The sequence below is a fragment of the Salvelinus fontinalis genome, chromosome 15 (genome assembly GCF_029448725.1).
Source record: "Salvelinus fontinalis isolate EN_2023a chromosome 15, ASM2944872v1, whole genome shotgun sequence".
Classification (NCBI taxonomy): Eukaryota; Metazoa; Chordata; class Actinopteri; order Salmoniformes; family Salmonidae; genus Salvelinus; species Salvelinus fontinalis.
Genome location: NC_074679.1, coordinates 1,431,036 through 1,454,667, shown reverse-complemented (window position 1 = coordinate 1,454,667; position 23,632 = coordinate 1,431,036). Strand labels below are relative to the sequence as shown.

At 48.8% G+C, this 23,632-nt stretch overlaps 1 protein-coding gene across 3 annotated transcripts in view; it reads right to left on the bottom strand.

Annotated features, from left to right (window-relative positions):
* LOC129811257 (protein Jade-1-like) overlaps window positions 1-23,632 on the bottom strand; it is an 82,782-nt gene that overhangs the window by 20,914 nt on the left and 38,236 nt on the right. For all 3 annotated transcript variants that reach the window (XM_055862421.1, XM_055862420.1, XM_055862419.1), the window contains exons 7-10: window positions 9,699-9,866; window positions 9,378-9,494; window positions 7,930-8,448; window positions 1,382-1,499 (exon numbers count right to left, since the gene is read on the bottom strand). In XM_055862421.1, the coding sequence (XP_055718396.1) occupies window positions 1,382-1,499; window positions 7,930-8,448; window positions 9,378-9,494; window positions 9,699-9,866 (922 nt within the window). The remainder of the gene's footprint in view (window positions 1-1,381; window positions 1,500-7,929; window positions 8,449-9,377; window positions 9,495-9,698; window positions 9,867-23,632) is intronic.

Sequence of the window (23,632 nt, the reverse complement as noted above, 5' to 3'; positions counted from 1 at the left end):
GCTCCCAAGGATGAACCAGACTTGTGGAGGTCTACAAGTTTTTCCTAACCACAACGTACCAGCCTCATCCTATCCATGACTACCAGCCTAATCATAACCATGACTACCATCCTATCCATGACTACCAGCCTAACCATGACTACCAGCCTATCCATGACTACCATCCTATCCATGACTACCAGCCTAACCATGACTACCAGCATAATCATAACCATGACTACCAGCATAACCATGACTACCAGCCTAACCATGACTACCAGCCTAACCATGACTACCATCCTATCCATGACTACCAGCCTAATCATAACCATGACTACCATCCTATCCATGACTACCAGCCTAATCATAACCATGACTACCAGCCTATCCATGACTACCATCCTATCCATGACTACCATCCTATCCATGACTACCAGCCTATCCATGACTACCATCCTAACCATGACTACCATCCTATCCATGACTACCATCCTATCCATGACTACCATCCTATCCATGACTACCATCCTATCCATGACTACCAGCCTAACCATGACTACCATCCTATCCATGACTACCAGCCTAACCATGACTACCATCCTATCCATGACTACCATCCTATCCATGACTACCAGCCTAACCATGACTACCATCCTATCCATGACTACCATCCTATCCATGACTACCAGCCTAACCATGACTACCATCCTATCCATGACTACCATCCTATCCATGACTACCAGCCTAACCATGACTACCATCCTATCCATGACTACCATCCTATCCATGACTACCAGCCTAACCATGACTACCATCCTATCCATGACTACCATCCTATCCATGACTACCATCCTATCCATGACTACCATCCTATCCATGACTACCATCCTATCCATGACTACCAGCCTAACCATGACTACCATCCTATCCATGACTACCATCCTATCCATGACTACCAGCCTATCCATGACTACCATCCTATCCATGACTACCAGCCTAACCATGACTACCAGCCTATCCATGACTACCATCCTATCCATGACTACCATCCTATCCATGACTACCATCCTATCCATGACTACCATCCTATCCATGACTACCAGCCTAACCATGACTACCATCCTATCCATGACTACCATCCTATCCATGACTACCAGCCTATCCATGACTACCAGCCTAACCATGACTACCATCCTATCCATGACTACCAGCCTAACCATGACTACCATCCTATCCATGACTACCATCCTATCCATGACTACCAGCCTAACCATGACTACCATCCTATCCATGACTACCATCCTATCCATGACTACCAGCCTATCCATGACTACCATCATAACCATGACTACCATCATAACCATGACTACCATCCTATCCATGACTACCAGCCATGACGTACCGTTGATGATCTCATGGTCCAGCAGCGCGGCCTGATGACTGAAGATCTGTTCCTGGATCCTCCACAGAGTCCTCTTTATCTTCTCCCTCCGTGTGACCATGTAGCTCAGGTTACGCACCTGCAACACAACCAACACAATTTACAGACTCAAACATCCCAAACATAATCCCCACAATATAAACCTATTTTATCTCATCTTGTCATACACAACACAAACATGTGTAGGGTGACAAACTGGTCATCTGTCTCTCGCTAAGTGTCTCCAGCTGCTGCCTGTCTAGTAGAGTAGTACCGTCAGTCAGTCAGTCAGTCTGTCTAGTAGAGTAGTACCGTCAGTCAGTCTGTCTAGTAGACTAGTACCGTCAGTCAGTCTGTCTAGTAGAGTAGTACCGTCAGTCAGTCTGTCTAGTAGAGTAGTACCGTCAGTCAGTCTGTCTAGTAGACTAGTACCGTCAGTCAGTCTGTCTAGTAGACTAGTACCGTCAGTCAGTCTGTCTAGTAGAGTAGTACCGTCAGTCAGTCTGTCTAGTAGAGTAGTACCGTCAGTCAGTCTGTCTAGTAGAGTAGTACCGTCAGTCAGTCAGTCTGTCTAGTAGAGTAGTACCGTCAGTCAGTCTGTCTAGTAGAGTAGTACCATCAGTCAGTCAGTCAGTCTGTCTAGTAGAGTAGTACCGTCAGTCAGTCTGTCTAGTAGACTAGTACCGTCAGTCAGTCTGTCTAGTAGAGTAGTACCGTCAGTCAGTCTGTCTAGTAGAGTAGTACCGTCAGTCAGTCTGTCTAGTAGACTAGTACCGTCAGTCAGTCTGTCTAGTAGAGTAGTACCGTCAGTCAGTCTGTCTAGTAGAGTAGTACCGTCAGTCAGTCTGTCTAGTAGAGTAGTACCGTCAGTCAGTCTGTCTAGTAGACTAGTACCGTCAGTCAGTCTGTCTAGTAGAGTAGTACCGTCAGTCAGTCTGTCTAGTAGACTAGTACCGTCAGTCAGTCTGTCTAGTAGAGTAGTACCGTCAGTCAGTCTGTCTAGTAGACTAGTACCGTCAGTCAGTCTGTCTAGTAGAGTAGTACCGTCAGTCAGTCTGTCTAGTAGAGTAGTACCGTCAGTCAGTCTGTCTAGTAGACTAGTACCGTCAGTCAGTCTGTCTAGTAGAGTAGTACCGTCAGTCAGTCTGTCTAGTAGAGTAGTACCGTCAGTCAGTCTGTCTAGTAGACTAGTACCGTCAGTCAGTCTGTCTAGTAGACTAGTACCGTCAGTCAGTCTGTCTAGTAGAGTAGTACCGTCAGTCAGTCTGTCTAGTAGAGTAGTACCGTCAGTCAGTCTGTCTAGTAGAGTAGTACCGTCAGTCAGTCAGTCTGTCTAGTAGAGTAGTACCGTCAGTCAGTCTGTCTAGTAGAGTAGTACCATCAGTCAGTCAGTCAGTCTGTCTAGTAGAGTAGTACCGTCAGTCAGTCTGTCTAGTAGACTAGTACCGTCAGTCAGTCTGTCTAGTAGAGTAGTACCGTCAGTCAGTCTGTCTAGTAGAGTAGTACCGTCAGTCAGTCTGTCTAGTAGACTAGTACCGTCAGTCAGTCTGTCTAGTAGAGTAGTACCGTCAGTCAGTCTGTCTAGTAGAGTAGTACCGTCAGTCAGTCTGTCTAGTAGAGTAGTACCGTCAGTCAGTCTGTCTAGTAGACTAGTACCGTCAGTCAGTCTGTCTAGTAGAGTAGTACCGTCAGTCAGTCTGTCTAGTAGACTAGTACCGTCAGTCAGTCTGTCTAGTAGAGTAGTACCGTCAGTCAGTCTGTCTAGTAGACTAGTACCGTCAGTCAGTCTGTCTAGTAGAGTAGTACCGTCAGTCAGTCTGTCTAGTAGAGTAGTACCGTCAGTCAGTCTGTCTAGTAGACTAGTACCGTCAGTCAGTCTGTCTAGTAGAGTAGTACCGTCAGTCAGTCTGTCTAGTAGAGTAGTACCGTCAGTCAGTCTGTCTAGTAGACTAGTACCGTCAGTCAGTCTGTCTAGTAGACTAGTACCGTCAGTCAGTCAGTCTGTCTAGTAGAGTAGTACCGTCAGTCAGTCAGTCTGTCTAGTAGAGTAGTACCGTCAGTCAGTCAGTCTGTCTAGTAGAGTAGTACCGTCAGTCAGTCAGTCTGTCTAGTAGAGTAGTACCGTCAGTCAGTCTGTCTAGTAGAGTAGTACCGTCAGTCAGTCTGTCTAGTAGACTAGTACCGTCAGTCAGTCAGTCTGTCTAGTAGAGTAGTACCGTCAGTCAGTCAGTCTGTCTAGTAGAGTAGTACCGTCAGTCAGTCAGTCTGTCTAGTAGAGTAGTACCGTCAGTCAGTCTGTCTAGTAGAGTAGTACCGTCAGTCAGTCTGTCTAGTAGAGTAGTACCGTCAGTCTGTCTGTCTGTCTAGTAGAGTAGTACCGTCAGTCAGTCAGTCTGTCTAGTAGAGTAGTACCGTCAGTCAGTCAGTCTGTCTAGTAGAGTAGTACCGTCAGTCAGTCTGTCTAGTAGAGTAGTACCGTCAGTCAGTCTGTCTGTCTAGTAGAGTAGTACCGTCAGTCAGTCTGTCTAGTAGAGTAGTACCGTCAGTCAGTCTGTCTAGTAGAGTAGTACCGTCAGTCAGTCAGTCTGTCTAGTAGAGTAGTACCGTCAGTCAGTCAGTCTGTCTAGTAGAGTAGTACCGTCAGTCAGTCAGTCTGTCTAGTAGAGTAGTACCGTCAGTCAGTCAGTCTGTCTAGTAGAGTAGTACCGTCAGTCAGTCTGTCTGTCTAGTAGAGTAGTACCGTCAGTCAGTCTGTCTGTCTAGTAGAGTAGTACCGTCAGTCAGTCAGTCTGTCTAGTAGTACCGTCAGTCAGTCAGTCTAGTAGAGTAGTACCGTCAGTCAGTCAGTCTGTCTAGTAGAGTAGTACCGTCAGTCAGTCAGTCTGTCTAGTAGTACCGTCAGTCAGTCAGTCTGTCTAGTAGAGTAGTACCGTCAGTCAGTCAGTCTGTCTAGTAGAGTAGTACCGTCAGTCAGTCAGTCTGTCTAGTAGAGTAGTACCGTCAGTCAGTCAGTCTGTCTAGTAGAGTAGTACCGTCAGTCAGTCAGTCAGTCTAGTAGAGTAGTACCGTCAGTCAGTCAGTCTGTCTAGTAGAGTAGTACCGTCAGTCAGTCAGTCTGTCTAGTAGAGTAGTACCGTCAGTCAGTCAGTCTGTCTAGTAGAGTAGTACCGTCAGTCAGTCAGTCTGTCTAGTAGAGTAGTACCGTCAGTCAGTCAGTCTGTCTAGTAGAGTAGTACCGTCAGTCAGTCAGTCTGTCTAGTAGAGTAGTACCGTCAGTCAGTCAGTCTGTCTAGTAGAGTAGTACCGTCAGTCAGTCAGTCTGTCTAGTAGAGTAGTACCGTCAGTCAGTCAGTCTGTCAAGTAGAGTAGTACCGTCAGTCAGTCTGTCTGTCTAGTAGAGTAGTACCGTCAGTCAGTCAGTCTGTCTAGTAGAGTAGTACCGTCAGTCAGTCAGTCTGTCTAGTAGAGTAGTATTGTCAGTCAGTCTGTCTAGTAGAGTAGTACCGTCAGTCAGTCAGTCTGTCTAGTAGAGTAGTACCGTCAGTAAGTCAGTCTGTCTAGTAGAGTAGTACCGTCAGTCAGTCTGTCTAGTAGAGTAGTACCGTCAGTCAGTCTGTCTAGTAGAGTAGTACCGTCAGTCAGTCTGTCTGTCTAGTAGAGTAGTACCGTCAGTCAGTCAGTCTGTCTAGTAGAGTAGTACCGTCAGTCAGTCAGTCTGTCTAGTAGAGTAGTATTGTCAGTCAGTCTGTCTAGTAGAGTAGTACCGTCAGTCAGTCAGTCTAGTAGAGTAGTACCGTCAGTCAGTCAGTCTGTCAAGTAGAGTAGTACCGTCAGTCTGTCAGTCTGTCTAGTAGAGTAGTACCGTCCGTCAGTCAGTCTGTCTAGTAGAGTAGTACCGTCCGTCAGTCAGTCTGTCTAGTAGAGTAGTACCGTCCGTCAGTCAGTCTGTCTAGTAGAGTAGTACCGTCAGTCAGTCAGTCTGTCTAGTAGAGTAGTACCGTCAGTCAGTCTGTCTAGTAGAGTAGTACCGTCAGTCAGTCTGTCTAGTAGAGTAGTAGCGTCAGTCAGTCTGTCTGTCTAGTAGAGTAGTACCGTCAGTCAGTCTGTCTAGTAGAGTAGTACCGTCAGTCAGTCAGTCTAGTAGAGTAGTACCGTCAGTCAGTCTGTCTAGTAGAGTAGTACCGTCAGTCAGTCTGTCTAGTAGAGTAGTACCGTCAGTCAGTCAGTCTGTCTAGTAGAGTAGTACCGTCAGTCAGTCTGTCTAGTAGAGTAGTACCGTCAGTCAGTCAGTCTAGTAGAGTAGTAGCGTCAGTCAGTCTGTCTAGTAGAGTAGTAGCGTCAGTCAGTCTGTCAAGTAGAGTAGTACTGTCAGTCAGTCAGTCTGTCTAGTAGAGTAGTACCGTCAGTCAGTCTGTCTAGTAGAGTAGTACCGTCAGTCAGTCAGTCTGTCTGGTAGAGTAGTACCGTCAGTCAGTCTGTCAAGTAGAGTAGTACTGTCAGTCAGTCAGTCTGTCTGGTAGAGTAGTACCGTCAGTCAGTCAGTCTAGTAGAGTAGTACCGTCAGTCAGTCTGTCTAGTAGAGTAGTACCGTCAGTCAGTCAGTCTGTCTAGTAGAGTAGTACCGTCAGTCAGTCAGTCTGTCTAGTAGAGTAGTACCGTCAGTCAGTCAGTCTGTCTGGTAGAGTAGTACCGTCAGTCAGTCTGTCTAGTAGAGTAGTACCGTCAGTCAGTCAGTCTGTCTAGTAGAGTAGTACCGTCAGTCAGTCTGTCTAGTAGAGTAGTACCGTCAGTCAGTCTGTCTAGTAGAGTAGTACCGTCAGTCAGTCTGTCTAGTAGAGTAGTACCGTCAGTCACTCAGTCTAGTAGAGTAGTACCGTCAGTCAGTCAGTCTGTCTAGTAGAGTAGTACCGTCAGTCAGTCAGTCTGTCTAGTAGAGTAGTACCGTCAGTCAGTCAGTCTGTCTAGTAGAGTAGTACCGTCAGTCAGTCAGTCTGTCTAGTAGAGTAGTACCGTCAGTCAGTCAGTCAGTCTAGTAGAGTAGTACCGTCAGTCAGTCTGTCTGGTAGAGTAGTACCGTCAGTCAGTCTGTCTAGTAGAGTAGTACCGTCAGTCAGTCAGTCTAGTAGAGTAGTACCGTCAGTCAGTCAGTCTGTCTAGTAGAGTAGTACCGTCAGTCAGTCTGTCTAGTAGAGTAGTACCGTCAGTCAGTCTGTCTAGTAGAGTAGTACCGTCAGTCAGTCAGTCTGTCTAGTAGAGTAGTACCGTCAGTCAGTCAGTCTGTCTAGTAGAGTAGTACCGTCAGTCAGTCAGTCTGTCTAGTAGAGTAGTACCGTCAGTCAGTCAGTCTAGTAGAGTAGTACCGTCAGTCAGTCAGTCTGTCTAGTAGAGTAGTACCGTCAGTCAGTCAGTCAGTCTAGTAGAGTAGTACCGTCAGTCAGTCTGTCTGCTAGAGTAGTACCGTCAGTCAGTCTGTCTGGTAGAGTAGTACCGTCAGTCTGTCTGTCTGTCTAGTAGAGTAGTACCGTCAGTCAGTCAGTCTGTCTAGTAGAGTAGTACCGTCAGTCAGTCTGTCTAGTAGAGTAGTACCGTCAGTCAGTCTGTCTAGTAGAGTAGTACCGTCAGTCAGTCAGTCTGTCTGGTAGAGTAGTACCGTCAGTCAGTCTGTCTAGTAGAGTAGTACCGTCAGTCAGTCAGTCTGTCTAGTAGAGTAGTACCGTCAGTCAGTCTGTCTGGTAGAGTAGTACCGTCAGTCAGTCAGTCTGTCTGGTAGAGTAGTACCGTCAGTCAGTCTGTCTGGTAGAGTAGTACCGTCAGTCAGTCAGTCTGTCTAGTAGAGTAGTACCGTCAGTCAGTCAGTCTGTCTAGTAGAGTAGTACCGTCAGTCAGTCAGTCTGTCTAGTAGAGTAGTACCGTCAGTCAGTCTGTCTGTCTAGTAGAGTAGTACCGTCAGTCTGTCTGTCTGTCTAGTAGAGTAGTACCGTCAGTCAGTCAGTCTGTCTAGTAGAGTAGTACCGTCAGTCAGTCTGTCTAGTAGAGTAGTACCGTCAGTCAGTCTGTCTAGTAGAGTAGTACCGTCAGTCAGTCTGTCTAGTAGACTAGTACCGTCAGTCAGTCTGTCTAGTAGAGTAGTACCGTCAGTCAGTCAGTCTGTCTAGTAGAGTAGTACCGTCAGTCAGTCAGTCTGTCTAGTAGAGTAGTACCGTCAGTCAGTCTGTCTAGTAGAGTAGTACCGTCAGTCAGTCAGTCTGTCTAGTAGAGTAGTACCGTCAGTCAGTCAGTCTGTCTAGTAGAGTAGTACCGTCAGTCAGTCAGTCTGTCTAGTAGAGTAGTACCGTCAGTCAGTCTGTCTAGTAGAGTAGTACCGTCAGTCAGTCTGTCTGTCTAGTAGAGTAGTACCGTCAGTCTGTCTGTCTGTCTAGTAGAGTAGTACCGTCAGTCAGTCTGTCTAGTAGAGTAGTACCGTCAGTCAGTCTGTCTAGTAGAGTAGTAGCGTCAGTCAGTCTGCAACAGGAAGGGGAAGTAGAACCTACCCTCTCCAGATCCTGGCGGAGGTGAGTGAACAGCTGTAGGCGGTGGAGGAGGATATCATGCTCTCTCCTCGCCAGACTCTCCTCCTCCTCCTTCTGGGGGGTCAGCAACGGCTGGCTGTGATTGGCTCGGCGCTTCAGCTTCCAGTATTGATACAGGAAGTCTACCGTTTCCGGGGGCAACTGCAGGTGATTGGCTACCTCCTTAACGTCAACAAACTGGTAGAACTCCTCCTCCAGCTGCTGCAGTTTGATCTGACGCAGGTTCACCGCCTGCTGGTTCACCCTGCTCTCCTCCTTGGGGGGTGGAACTTCATCACCTCTGACTCTGTCACTCTTCCGCCACTTATTGTCTCTGGCCCCCTCCTCCCCCTCTCCGTCCTGTCCTCCCTTCAGACCGGAGTGTTTGGGGCAAAAGGATTTGAACTTGACCTCATCCTGCTCGGTCAGGATGGTGTTCATCTCCAGGCTCTGTAAGGCACAGCTCACATGGAACGCTGTCCGACAGCTCTTAGCTGAACACTGAGGGAATACAGAGAGAGTTACAACTCTTAGCTGAACACTGAGGGAATACGGAGAGAGTTACAACTCTTAGCTGAACACTGAGGGAATACAGAGAGAGTTACAACTCTTAGCTGAACACTGAGGGAATACAGAGAGAGTTACAGCTCTTAGCTGAACACTGAGGGAATACAGAGAGTTACAGCTCTTAGCTGAACACTGAGGGAATACAGAGAGAGTTACAACTCTCAGCTGAACACTGAGGGAATACGGAGAGAGTTACAACTCTTAGCTGAACACTGAGGGAATACAGAGAGAGTTACAACTCTTAGCTGAACACTGACGGAATACAGAGAGAGTTACAACTCTCAGCTGAACACTGAGGGAATACAGAGAGAGTTACAACTCTTAGCTGAACACTGAGGGAATACGGAGAGAGTTACAACTCTCAGCTGAACACTGAGGGAATACGGAGAGAGTTACAACTCTCAGCTGAACACTGAGGGAATACAGAGAGAGTTACAACTCTTAGCTGAACACTGAGGAAATACGGAGAGAGTTACAACTCTTAGCTGAACACTGAGGGAATAGAGAGAGTTACAACTCTCAGCCGAACACTGAGGGAATACAGAGAGAGTTACAACTCTTAGCTGAACACTGAGGAAATACGGAGAGAGTTACAACTCTTAGCTGAACACTGAGGGAATAGAGAGAGATACAACTCTCAGCCGAACACTGAGGGAATACAGAGAGAGTTACAACTCTTAGCTGAACACTGAGGAAATACGGAGAGAGTTACAACTCTTAGCTGAACACTGAGGGAATGCAGAGAGAGTTACAACTCTCAGCTGAACACTGAGGGAATGCAGAGAGAGAGGATTGTTGAGGTAACTACCAGGTAGAAAGCCTTCTCAATGCAGTAGCTACATAGCTCCAGTGTCCGTGTGTACCTGTATACAGGCTCCAGTCTGGTCTTTACAGAGACAGCAGGTCAGAGCCCATCTGTTACTGGGGATGTGGGACATGTTGGTGATCGGCTCCATCTTCTCTGGGTTCCCAATGCTCACCTACAAACACACAATCATTAAACAATACACTCCTTGCCAAAATGTGAAAGTCCCCTTTATGCAACCATCATTGAAACACTAGGATAGTATCACTTTATAATTTCAAGCCTCCTTGATGAGACAGCATACCAGGATAGGCTTGGACAAAGACATATGATTGGACAGACCATATAGACTTGGGGGTCAGAGGTTAGGGTTCATCACCTCGGGGATCCACAGGGCACAGCTGACGTGAACCCACTTTGTTCCGCTGCGGGTGGGTTTCATGGCCCCGCCCTTCTTGGGGCAGAGTTGGCATTTTGGCAAGATGCCGAGGTCACAGGTCCGACACAGCCAGCTTCCCTTTGGCACCTTCAGAATCCCATAACATGCCTGGAACACAGAACATAACCACTAGGTTAGAACATGGCAGTTAACCCACTGTTCCCCGGGCCCAGAACAAGGCAGTTAACCCACTGTTCCCCGGGCCCAGAACAAGGCAGTTAACCCACTGTTCCCCGGGCCCTGAACAAGGCAGTTAACCCACTGTTCCCCTGAGCAAGGCAGTTAACCCACTGTTCCCCGGGCCCAGAACAAGGCAGTTAACCCACTGTTCCCCGGGCCCTGAACAAGGCAGTTAACCCACTGTTCCCCGGGCCCTGAGCAAGGCAGTTAACCCACTGTTCCCCGGGCCCTGAGCAAGGCAGTTAACCCACTGTTCCCCGGGAGCCGAAGACGTGGATGTTAAGGCAGCCCCCTGCACCTCTCTGATTCAGAGGGTTAAATGAGGAAGACGTGGATGTTGATTAAGGCAGCCCCCCCACCTCTCTGATTCAGAGGGGTTAAATGAGGAAGACGTGGATGTCGATTAAGGCAGCCCCCCCACCTCTCTGATTCAGAGGGTTAAATGAGGAAGACGTGGATGTTGATTAAGGCATCCCCCCCACCTCTCTGATTCAGAGGGTTAAATGAGGAAGACGTGGATGTTGATTAAGGCATCCCCCCCACCTCTCTGATTCAGAGGGTTAAATGAGGAAGACGTGGATGTTGATTAAGGCATCCCCCCCACCTCTCTGATTCAGAGGGTTAAATGAGGAAGACGTGGATGTTGATTAAGGCATCCCCCCCACCTCTCTGATTCAGAGGGTTAAATGAGGAAGACGTGGATGTTGATTAAGGCATCCCCCCCACCTCTCTGATTCAGAGGGTTAAATGAGGAAGACGTGGATGTTGATTAAGGCATCCCCCCACCTCTCTGATTCAGAGGGTTAAATGAGGAAGACGTGGATGTTGATTAAGGCATCCCCCCCACCTCTCTGATTCAGAGGGGTTGGGTTAAATAAATAATACACATTTCAGTTGAAGGCATTCAGTTGTATAACTGGCTAGGATATCCCCCTTCCCCTTTCCTTAGAAGACGCCTGGAACTGTCACGTATACTCCCTCTCCGGCCTCTAGGTCATCAGGCTGCTGATTATCCCGCACACCTGTCACCATCGTCTCATGACCCTCACCTGGACTCCATCACCTCCTTGATTATCTTCCCTGTATCTGTCCCTCACCTGGACTCCACCACCTCCTTGATTATCTTCCCTGTATCTGTCCCTCACCTGGACTCCATCACCTCCTTGATTATCTTCCCTGTATCTGCCCCTCCCCTGGACTCCATCACCTCCTTGATTATCTTCCCTGCATCTGCCCCTCACCTGGACTCCATCACCTCCTTGATTATCTTCCCTGTATCTGTCCCTCACCTGGACTCCACCACCTCCTTGATTATCTTCCCTGTATCTGCCCCTCCCCTGGACTCCATCACCTCCTTGATTATCTTCCCTGCATCTGCCCCTCACCTGGACTCCATCACCTCCTTGATTATCTTCCCTGTATCTGTCCCTCACCTGGACTCCATCACCTCCTTGATTATCTTCCCCCTGTATCTGTCCCTCACCTGGACTCCATCACCTCCTTGATTATCTTCCCTGTATCTGTCCCTCACCTGGACTCCATCACCTCCTTGATTATCTTCCCTGCATCTGTCCCTCACCTGGACTCCATCACCTCCTTGATTATCTTCCCTGTATCTGTCCCTCCCCTGGACTCCATCACCTCCTTGATTATCTTCCCTGTATCTGTCCCTCACCTGGACTCCATCACCTCCTTGATTATCTTCCCCCTGTATCTGTCCCTCACCTGGACTCCATCACCTCCTTGATTATCTTCCCCCTGTATCTGTCCCTCACCTGGACTCCATCACCTCCTTGATTATCTTCGCTGTATCTGTCCCTCACCTGGACTCCATCACCTCCTTGATTATCTTCCCTGCATCTGTCCCTCACCTGGACTCCATCACCTCCTTGATTATCTTCCCTGTATCTGTCCCTCCCCTGGACTCCATCACCTCCTTGATTATCTTCCCCCTGTATCTGTCCCTCCCCTGGACTCCATCACCTCCTTGATTATCTTCCCTGTATCTGTCCCTCACCTGGACTCCATCACCTCCTTGATTATCTTCCCTGTATCTGTCCCTCACCTGGACTCCATCACCTCCTTGATTATCTTCCCTGTATCTGTCCCTCACCTGGACTCCATCACCTCCTTGATTATCTTCCCTGTATCTGTCCCTCACCTGGACTCCATCACCTCCTTGTTTATCTTCCCTGTATCTGTCCCTCACCTGGACTCCATCACCTCCTTGATTATCTTCCCTGTATCTGTCCCTCACCTGGACTCCATCATCTCCTTGATTATCTTCCCTGTATCTGTCCCTCACCTGGACTCCATCACCTCCTTGATTATCTTCCCTGTATCTGTCCATCACCTGGACTCCATCACCTCCTTGATTATCTTCCCTGTATCTGTCACTCACCTGGACTCCATCATCTCCTTGATTATCTTCCCTGCATCTGTCCCTCACCTGGACTCCATCACCTCCTTGATTATCTTCCCTGTATCTGTCCCTCCCCTGGACTCCATCACCTCCTTGATTATCTTCCCCCTGTATCTGTCCCTCACCTGGACTCCATCACCTCCTTGATTATCTTCCCTGTATCTGTCCCTCACATGGACTCCATCACCTCCTTGATTATCTTCCCTGCATCTGTCCCTCACATGGACTCCATCACCTCCTTGATTATCTTCCCTGCATCTGTCCCTCACCTGGACTCCATCACCTCCTTGATTATCTTCCCTGTATCTGTCCCTCCCCTGGACTCCATCACCTCCTTGATTATCTTCCCTGTATCTGTCCCTCACCTGGACTCCATCACCTCCTTGATTATCTTCCCCCTGTATCTGTCCCTCACCTGGACTCCATCACCTCCTTGATTATCTTCCCCCTGTATCTGTCCCTCACCTGGACTCCATCACCTCCTTGATTATCTTCCCTGTATCTGTCCCTCACCTGGACTCCATCACCTCCTTGATTATCTTCCCTGTATCTGTCCCTCACCTGGACTCCATCACCTCCTTGATTATCTTCCCTGTATCTGTCCCTCACCTGGACTCCATCACCTCCTTGTTTATCTTCCCTGTATCTCTCCCTCACCTGGACTCCATCACCTCCTTGATTATCTTCCCTGTATCTGTCCCTCACCTGGACTCCATCACCTCCTTGATTATCTTCCCTGTATCTGTCCCTCACCTGGACTCCATCACCTCCTTGATTATCTTCCCTGTATCTGTCCCTCACCTGGACTCCATCACCTCCTTGATTATCTTCCCTGTATCTGTCACTCACCTGGACTCCATCATCTCCTTGATTATCTTCCCTGTATCTGTCCCTCACCTGGACTCCATCACCTCCTTGATTATCTTCCCTGTATCTGTCCCTCACCTGGACTCCATCACCTCCTTGATTATCTTCCCTGTATCTGTCCCTCACCTGGACTCCATCACCTCCTTGATTATCTTCCCTATATCTGTCCCTCACCTGGACTCCATCACCTCCTTGATTATCTTCCCTGTATCTGTCCCTCCCCTGGACTCCATCACCTCCTTGATTATCTTCCCTGTATCTGTCCCTCCCCTGGACTCCATCACCTCCTTGATTATCTTCCCCCTGTATCTGTCCCTCACCTGGACTCCATCACCTCCTTGATTATCTTCCCCCTGTATCTGTCCCTCACCTGGACTCCATCACCTCCTTGATTATCTTCCCCCTGTATCTGTCCCTCACCTGGACTCCATCACCTCCTTGATTATCTTCCCTGTATCTGTCCCTCACCTGGACTCCATCACCTCCTTGATTATCTTCCCTGTATCTGTCCCTCCCCTGGACTCCATCACCTCCTTGATTATCTTCCCCCTGTATCTGTCCCTCACCTGGACTCCATCACCTCCTTGATTATCTTCCCTGTATCTGTCCCTCACATGGACTCCATCACCTCCTTGATTATCTTCCCTGCATCTGTCCCTCACCTGGACTCCATCACCTCCTTGATTATCTTCCCTGTATCTGTCCCTCCCCTGGACTCCATCACCTCCTTGATTATCTTCCCTGTATCTGTCCCTCACCTGGACTCCATCACCTCCTTGATTATCTTCCCCCTGTATCTGTCCCTCACCTGGACTCCATCACCTCCTTGATTATCTTCCCCCTGTATCTGTCCCTCACCTGGACTCCATCACCTCCTTGATTATCTTCCCTGTATCTGTCCCTCACCTGGACTCCATCACCTCCTTGATTATCTTCCCTGTATCTGTCCCTCACCTGGACTCCATCACCTCCTTGATTATCTTCCCTGTATCTGTCCCTCACCTGGACTCCATCACCTCCTTGATTATCTTCCCTGTATCTGTCCCTCACCTGGACTCCATCACCTCCTTGTTTATCTTCCCTGTATCTGTCCCTCACCTGGACTCCATCACCTCCTTGATTATCTTCCCTGTATCTGTCCCTCACCTGGACTCCATCACCTCCTTGATTATCTTCCCTGTATCTGTCCCTCACCTGGACTCCATCACCTCCTTGATTATCTTCCCTATATCTGTCCCTCACCTGGACTCCATCACCTCCTTGATTATCTTCCCTGTATCTGTCCCTCCCCTGGACTCCATCACCTCCTTGATTATCTTCCCTGTATCTGTCCCTCACCTGGACTCCATCACCTCCTTGATTATCTTCCCCCTGTATCTGTCCCTCACCTGGACTCCATCACCTCCTTGATTATCTTCCCCCTGTATCTGTCCCTCACCTGGACTCCATCACCTCCTTGATTATCTTCCCTGTATCTGTCCCTCACCTGGACTCCATCACCTCCTTGATTATCTTCCCTGTATCTGTCCCTCACCTGGACTCCATCACCTCCTTGATTATCTTCCCTGTATCTGTCCCTCACCTGGACTCCATCACCTCCTTGATTATCTTCCCTGTATCTGTCCCTCACCTGGACTCCATCACCTCCTTGTTTATCTTCCCTGTATCTGTCCCTCACCTGGACTCCATCACCTCCTTGATTATCTTCCCTGTATCTGTCCCTCACCTGGACTCCATCACCTCCTTGATTATCTTCCCTGTATCTGTCCCTCACCTGGACTCCATCACCTCCTTGATTATCTTCCCTGTATCTGTCCCTCACCTGGACTCCATCACCTCCTTGATTATCTTCCCTGTATCTGTCCCTCACCTGGACTCCATCACCTCCTTGATTATCTTCCCTGTATCTGTCTCTCCCCTGGACTCCATCACCTCCTTGATTATCTTCCCTGTATCTGTCCCTCACCTGGACTCCATCACCTCCTTGATTATCTTCCCTGTATCTGTCCCTCACCTGGACTCCATCACCTCCTTGATTATCTTCCCTGTATCTGTCACTCACCTGGACTCCATCATCTCATTGATTATCTTCCCTGTATCTGTCCCTCACCTGGACTCCATCACCTCCTTGATTATCTTCCCTATATCTGTCCCTCACCTGGACTCCATCACCTCCTTGATTATCTTCCCTGTATCTGTCCCTCACCTGGACTCCATCACCTCCTTGATTATCTTCCCTGTATCTGTCCCTCACCTGGACTCCATCACCTCCTTGATTATCTTCCCTGTATCTGTCCCTCACCTGGACTCCATCACCTCCTTGATTATCTTCCCTGTATCTGTCCCTCACCTGGACTCCATCACCTCCTTGATTATCTCCCTCTGTCCCTCACCTGGACTCCATCACCTCCTTGATTATCTTCCCTGTATCTGTCCCTCACCTGGACTCCATCACCTCCTTGATTATCTTCCCTGTATCTGTCCCTCACCTGGACTCCATCACCTCCTTGATTATCTTCCCTGTATCTGTCCCTCACCTGGACTCCATCACCTCCTTGATTATCTTCCCTGTATCTGTCCCTCACCTGGACTCCATCACCTCCTTGATTATCTTCCCCCTGTATCTGTCCCTCACCTGGACTCCATCACCTCCTTGATTATCTTCCCTGTATCTGTCCCTCACCTGGACTCCATCACCTCCTTGATTATCTTCCCTGTATCTGTCCCTCACCTGGACTCCATCACCTCCTTGATTATCTTCCCTGTATCTGTCCCTCACCTGGACTCCATCATCTCATTGATTATCTTCCCTGTATCTGTCCCTCACCTGGACTCCATCACCTCCTTGATTATCTTCCCTGTATCTGTCCCTCACCTGGACTCCATCACCTCCTTGATTATCTTCCCCCTGTATCTGTCCCTCACCTGGACTCCATCACCTCCTTGATTATCTTCCCTGTATCTGTCCCTCACCTGGACTCCATCACCTCCTTGATTATCTTCCCTGTATCTGTCCCTCACCTGGACTCCATCACCTCCTTGATTATCTTCCCTGTATCTGTCCCTCACCTGGACTCCATCACCTCCTTGATTATCTTCCCTGTATCTGTCCCTCACCTGGACTCCATCACCTCCTTGATTATCTTCCCTGTATCTGTCCCTCACCTGGACTCCATCACCTCCTTGATTATCTTCCCTGTATCTGTCACTCACCTGGACTCCATCACCTCCTTGATTATCTTCCCTGTATCTGTCCCTCACCTGGACTCCATCACCTCCTTGATTATCTTCCCTGTATCTGTCCCTCACCTGGACTCCATCACCTCCTTGATTATCTTCCCTGTATCTGTCCCTCACCTGGACTCCATCACCTCCTTGATTATCTTCCCTGTATCTGTCCCTCACCTGGACTCCATCACCTCCTTGATTATCTTCCCTGTATCTGTCCCTCACCTGGACTCCATCACCTCCTTGATTATCTTCCCTGTATCTGTCCCTCACCTGGACTCCATCACCTCCTTGATTATCTCCCTCTGTCCCTCCCCTGGACTCCATCACCTCCTTGATTATCTTCCCTGTATCTGTCCCTCACCTGGACTCCATCACCTCCTTGATTATCTTCCCTGTATCTGTCCCTCCCCTGGACTCCATCACCTCCTTGATTATCTTCCCTGTATCTGTCTCTCCCCTGGACTCCATCACCTCCTTGATTATCTTCCCTGTATCTGTCCCTCACCTGGACTCCATCACCTCCTTGATTATCTTCCCCCTGTATCTGTCCCTCACCTGGACTCCATCACCTCCTTGATTATCTTCGCTGTATCTGTCCCTCACCTGGACTCCATCACCTCCTTGATTATCTTCCCTGCATCTGTCCCTCACCTGGACTCCATCACCTCCTTGATTATCTTCCCTGTATCTGTCCCTCCCCTGGACTCCATCACCTCCTTGATTATCTTCCCCCTGTATCTGTCCCTCCCCTGGACTCCATCACCTCCTTGATTATCTTCCCTGTATCTGTCCCTCACCTGGACTCCATCACCTCCTTGATTATCTTCCCTGTATCTGTCCCTCACCTGGACTCCATCACCTCCTTGATTATCTTCCCTGTATCTGTCCCTCACCTGGACTCCATCACCTCCTTGATTATCTTCCCTGTATCTGTCCCTCACCTGGACTCCATCACCTCCTTGTTTATCTTCCCTGTATCTGTCCCTCACCTGGACTCCATCACCTCCTTGATTATCTTCCCTGTATCTGTCCCTCACCTGGACTCCATCACCTCCTTGATTATCTTCCCTGTATCTGTCCCTCACCTGGACTCCATCACCTCCTTGATTATCTTCCCTGTATCTGTCCCTCACCTGGACTCCATCACCTCCTTGATTATCTTCCCTGTATCTGTCACTCACCTGGACTCCATCATCTCCTTGATTATCTTCCCTGCATCTGTCCCTCACCTGGACTCCATCACCTCCTTGATTATCTTCCCTGTATCTGTCCCTCCCCTGGACTCCATCACCTCCTTGATTATCTTCCCCCTGTATCTGTCCCTCACCTGGACTCCATCACCTCCTTGATTATCTTCCCTGTATCTGTCCCTCACATGGACTCCATCACCTCCTTGATTATCTTCCCTGCATCTGTCCCTCACATGGACTCCATCACCTCCTTGATTATCTTCCCTGCATCTGTCCCTCACCTGGACTCCATCACCTCCTTGATTATCTTCCCTGTATCTGTCCCTCCCCTGGACTCCATCACCTCCTTGATTATCTTCCCTGTATCTGTCCCTCACCTGGACTCCATCACCTCCTTGATTATCTTCCCCCTGTATCTGTCCCTCACCTGGACTCCATCACCTCCTTGATTATCTTCCCCCTGTATCTGTCCCTCACCTGGACTCCATCACCTCCTTGATTATCTTCCCTGTATCTGTCCCTCACCTGGACTCCATCACCTCCTTGATTATCTTCCCTGTATCTGTCCCTCACCTGGACTCCATCACCTCCTTGATTATCTTCCCTGTATCTGTCCCTCACCTGGACTCCATCACCTCCTTGATTATCTTCCCTGTATCTGTCCCTCACCTGGACTCCATCACCTCCTTGATTATCTTCCCTGTATCTGTCCCTCACCTGGACTCCATCACCTCCTTGATTATCTTCCCTATATCTGTCCCTCACCTGGACTCCATCACCTCCTTGATTATCTTCCCTGTATCTGTCCCTCCCCTGGACTCCATCACCTCCTTGATTATCTTCCCTGTATCTGTCCCTCCCCTGGACTCCATCACCTCCTTGATTATCTTCCCCCTGTATCTGTCCCTCACCTGGACTCCATCACCTCCTTGATTATCTTCCCCCTGTATCTGTCCCTCACCTGGACTCCATCACCTCCTTGATTATCTTCCCCCTGTATCTGTCCCTCACCTGGACTCCATCACCTCCTTGATTATCTTCCCTGTATCTGTCCCTCACCTGGACTCCATCACCTCCTTGATTATCTTCCCTGTATCTGTCCCTCCCCTGGACTCCATCACCTCCTTGATTATCTTCCCCCTGTATCTGTCCCTCACCTGGACTCCATCACCTCCTTGATTATCTTCCCTGTATCTGTCCCTCACATGGACTCCATCACCTCCTTGATTATCTTCCCTGCATCTGTCCCTCACCTGGACTCCATCACCTCCTTGATTATCTTCCCTGTATCTGTCCCTCCCCTGGACTCCATCACCTCCTTGATTATCTTCCCTGTATCTGTCCCTCACCTGGACTCCATCACCTCCTTGATTATCTTCCCCCTGTATCTGTCCCTCACCTGGACTCCATCACCTCCTTGATTATCTTCCCCCTGTATCTGTCCCTCACCTGGACTCCATCACCTCCTTGATTATCTTCCCTGTATCTGTCCCTCACCTGGACTCCATCACCTCCTTGATTATCTTCCCTGTATCTGTCCCTCACCTGGACTCCATCACCTCCTTGATTATCTTCCCTGTATCTGTCCCTCACCTGGACTCCATCACCTCCTTGATTATCTTCCCTGTATCTGTCCCTCACCTGGACTCCATCACCTCCTTGTTTATCTTCCCTGTATCTGTCCCTCACCTGGACTCCATCACCTCCTTGATTATCTTCCCTGTATCTGTCCCTCACCTGGACTCCATCACCTCCTTGATTATCTTCCCTGTATCTGTCCCTCACCTGGACTCCATCACCTCCTTGATTATCTTCCCTATATCTGTCCCTCACCTGGACTCCATCACCTCCTTGATTATCTTCCCTGTATCTGTCCCTCCCCTGGACTCCATCACCTCCTTGATTATCTTCCCTGTATCTGTCCCTCACCTGGACTCCATCACCTCCTTGATTATCTTCCCCCTGTATCTGTCCCTCACCTGGACTCCATCACCTCCTTGATTATCTTCCCCCTGTATCTGTCCCTCACCTGGACTCCATCACCTCCTTGATTATCTTCCCTGTATCTGTCCCTCACCTGGACTCCATCACCTCCTTGATTATCTTCCCTGTATCTGTCCCTCACCTGGACTCCATCACCTCCTTGATTATCTTCCCTGTATCTGTCCCTCACCTGGACTCCATCACCTCCTTGATTATCTTCCCTGTATCTGTCCCTCACCTGGACTCCATCACCTCCTTGTTTATCTTCCCTGTATCTGTCCCTCACCTGGACTCCATCACCTCCTTGATTATCTTCCCTGTATCTGTCCCTCACCTGGACTCCATCACCTCCTTGATTATCTTCCCTGTATCTGTCCCTCACCTGGACTCCATCACCTCCTTGATTATCTTCCCTGTATCTGTCCCTCACCTGGACTCCATCACCTCCTTGATTATCTTCCCTGTATCTGTCCCTCACCTGGACTCCATCACCTCCTTGATTATCTTCCCTGTATCTGTCTCTCCCCTGGACTCCATCACCTCCTTGATTATCTTCCCTGTATCTGTCCCTCACCTGGACTCCATCACCTCCTTGATTATCTTCCCTGTATCTGTCCCTCACCTGGACTCCATCACCTCCTTGATTATCTTCCCTGTATCTGTCACTCACCTGGACTCCATCATCTCATTGATTATCTTCCCTGTATCTGTCCCTCACCTGGACTCCATCACCTCCTTGATTATCTTCCCTATATCTGTCCCTCACCTGGACTCCATCACCTCCTTGATTATCTTCCCTGTATCTGTCCCTCACCTGGACTCCATCACCTCCTTGATTATCTTCCCTGTATCTGTCCCTCACCTGGACTCCATCACCTCCTTGATTATCTTCCCTGTATCTGTCCCTCACCTGGACTCCATCACCTCCTTGATTATCTTCCCTGTATCTGTCCCTCACCTGGACTCCATCACCTCCTTGATTATCTCCCTCTGTCCCTCACCTGGACTCCATCACCTCCTTGATTATCTTCCCTGTATCTGTCCCTCACCTGGACTCCATCACCTCCTTGATTATCTTCCCTGTATCTGTCCCTCACCTGGACTCCATCACCTCCTTGATTATCTTCCCCCTGTATCTGTCCCTCACCTGGACTCCATCACCTCCTTGATTATCTTCCCTGTATCTGTCCCTCACCTGGACTCCATCACCTCCTTGATTATCTTCCCTGTATCTGTCCCTCACCTGGACTCCATCACCTCCTTGATTATCTTCCCTGTATCTGTCCCTCACCTGGACTCCATCATCTCATTGATTATCTTCCCTGTATCTGTCCCTCACCTGGACTCCATCACCTCCTTGATTATCTTCCCTGTATCTGTCCCTCACCTGGACTCCATCACCTCCTTGATTATCTTCCCCCTGTATCTGTCCCTCACCTGGACTCCATCACCTCCTTGATTATCTTCCCTGTATCTGTCCCTCACCTGGACTCCATCACCTCCTTGATTATCTTCCCTGTATCTGTCCCTCACCTGGACTCCATCACCTCCTTGATTATCTTCCCTGTATCTGTCCCTCACCTGGACTCCATCACCTCCTTGATTATCTTCCCTGTATCTGTCCCTCACCTGGACTCCATCACCTCCTTGATTATCTTCCCTGTATCTGTCCCTCACCTGGACTCCATCACCTCCTTGATTATCTTCCCTGTATCTGTCCCTCACCTGGACTCCATCACCTCCTTGATTATCTTCCCTGTATCTGTCACTCACCTGGACTCCATCACCTCCTTGATTATCTTCCCTGTATCTGTCCCTCACCTGGACTCCATCACCTCCTTGATTATCTTCCCTGTATCTGTCCCTCACCTGGACTCCATCACCTCCTTGATTATCTTCCCTGTATCTGTCCCTCACCTGGACTCCATCACCTCCTTGATTATCTTCCCTGTATCTGTCCCTCACCTGGACTCCATCACCTCCTTGATTATCTTCCCTGTATCTGTCCCTCACCTGGACTCCATCACCTCCTTGATTATCTTCCCTGTATCTGTCCCTCACCTGGACTCCATCACCTCCTTGATTATCTCCCTCTGTCCCTCCCCTGGACTCCATCACCTCCTTGATTATCTTCCCTGTATCTGTCCCTCACCTGGACTCCATCACCTCCTTGATTATCTTCCCTGTATCTGTCCCTCACCTGGACTCCATCACCTCCTTGATTATCTTCCCTGTATCTGTCTCTCCCCTGGACTCCATCACCTCCTTGATTATCTTCCCTGTATCTGTCCCTCACCTGGACTCCATCACCTCCTTGATTATCTTCCCTGTATCTGTCCCTCACCTGGACTCCATCACCTCCTTGATTATCTTCCCTATATCTGTCCCTCACCTGGACTCCATCACCTCCTTGATTATCTTCCCTGTATCTGTCCCTCCCCTTGGCTCTTTCCTCAGGTGTTATTGACTCTGTTTCATGTCGGTGCGTTGTTTGTGCTTTGTGTTGCTTTAATTTATTAAAACACTCACTCCCTGAACTTGCTTCCCGACTCTCAGCGCACATCGTTACAGGAACACAGAACATAATAACACACCTATAACATACATGATTTATCATGTCTATTTTTTGTACAGATGAACGTGGTACCTTCAGGCGTTTGGAAATTGCTCCCAAGTATGAACCAGACATATGGAGGTCTACAATTTTTTTTCTGAGGTCTTGGCTGATCTTTTTGAATGTCCCATGATGCAAAGAGGCACTGAGTTTGAAGGTAGGCCTTGACATACCTCCAATTGACTCAAATTATGTCAATTAGCCTATCGGAAGCTTCTAAAGCCATGACATAATTTTCGGGAATTTTCCAAGCTGTTTAACCTGTTTGGGCTAGGGGGCAGCATTTTCACGCTTGGATGAAAAGCGTGCCCAGAGTAAACTGCCTGCTACTCAGTCCCAGTTGCTAATATATGCATAGTATTAGTAGATTTGGATATAAAACACTCTGAAGTTTCTAAAACTATTTGAATGATGTCTGTGAGTATAACAGAATTCATATGGCAGGCGAAAACCTGAGAAATCCAACCAGGAAGTGGGAAATCTGAGGTTTGTAGTTTTTCAACTCTTGGCCTATCGAATACACAGTGTCTATGGGGTCATATTGCACTTCCTAAGGCTTCCACTAGATGTCAACAGTCTTTAGAACCTTGTTTGATGCATCTACTGTGAAGTGGGGGCGAATGAGAGGGGATTGAGTAAGGTCTCGGCCAGAGTGCCATGAGCTGACCATGCGCGTTCATGTGTGAGTTAGCTTGAGTTCCATTGCATTTCTAAAGACAAAGAAATTCTCTGGTTGGAACAGGATTGAAGATTTGGATCAGAGAATCACCAGCAGCAAGAGCAACATCATTGATATATACAGAGAAGAGAGTCGGCCCATGAATTGAACCCTGTGGCACCCCCATAGAGACTGCTAGAGGTCCGGACAACAGGCCCTCCGATTTGACACACTGAAGTCTGTCTGAGAAATAGCTAGTGAACCAAACGAGGCAGTCATTAGAGAAACCAAGGCTATTGAGTCTGCCGATAAGAATACGGTGATTGACAGAGTCGAAAGCCTTGGCCACGTTGATGAAGACGGCTGTTAAACATCGTGGGGACTACTCGAAGCTATTGCAGTACGCCACAGAATATTTTTGTGCTGGTCAAGGGCAGTCAGGTCTGGAGTGAACCAAGGGCTATATCTGTTCTTAGATCTACATTTTTTGAATGGGGCACGCTTATTTAAGATGGTGAGGAAGGCACTTTTAAAGAACAACCAGGCATCCTCTACTGATGGGATGAGGTCAGTATCCTTCAAGGATACCCAGGCCAGGTCGATTAGAAAGGCCTGCTCGCAGAAGTGTTCTAGGGAGCGTTTGACAGTGATGAGCGGTGGTCGTTTGACCGCAGGCCCATTACGGACGCCGGCAATGAGGCAGTGATTGCTAAGATCTTGAAGACAGCA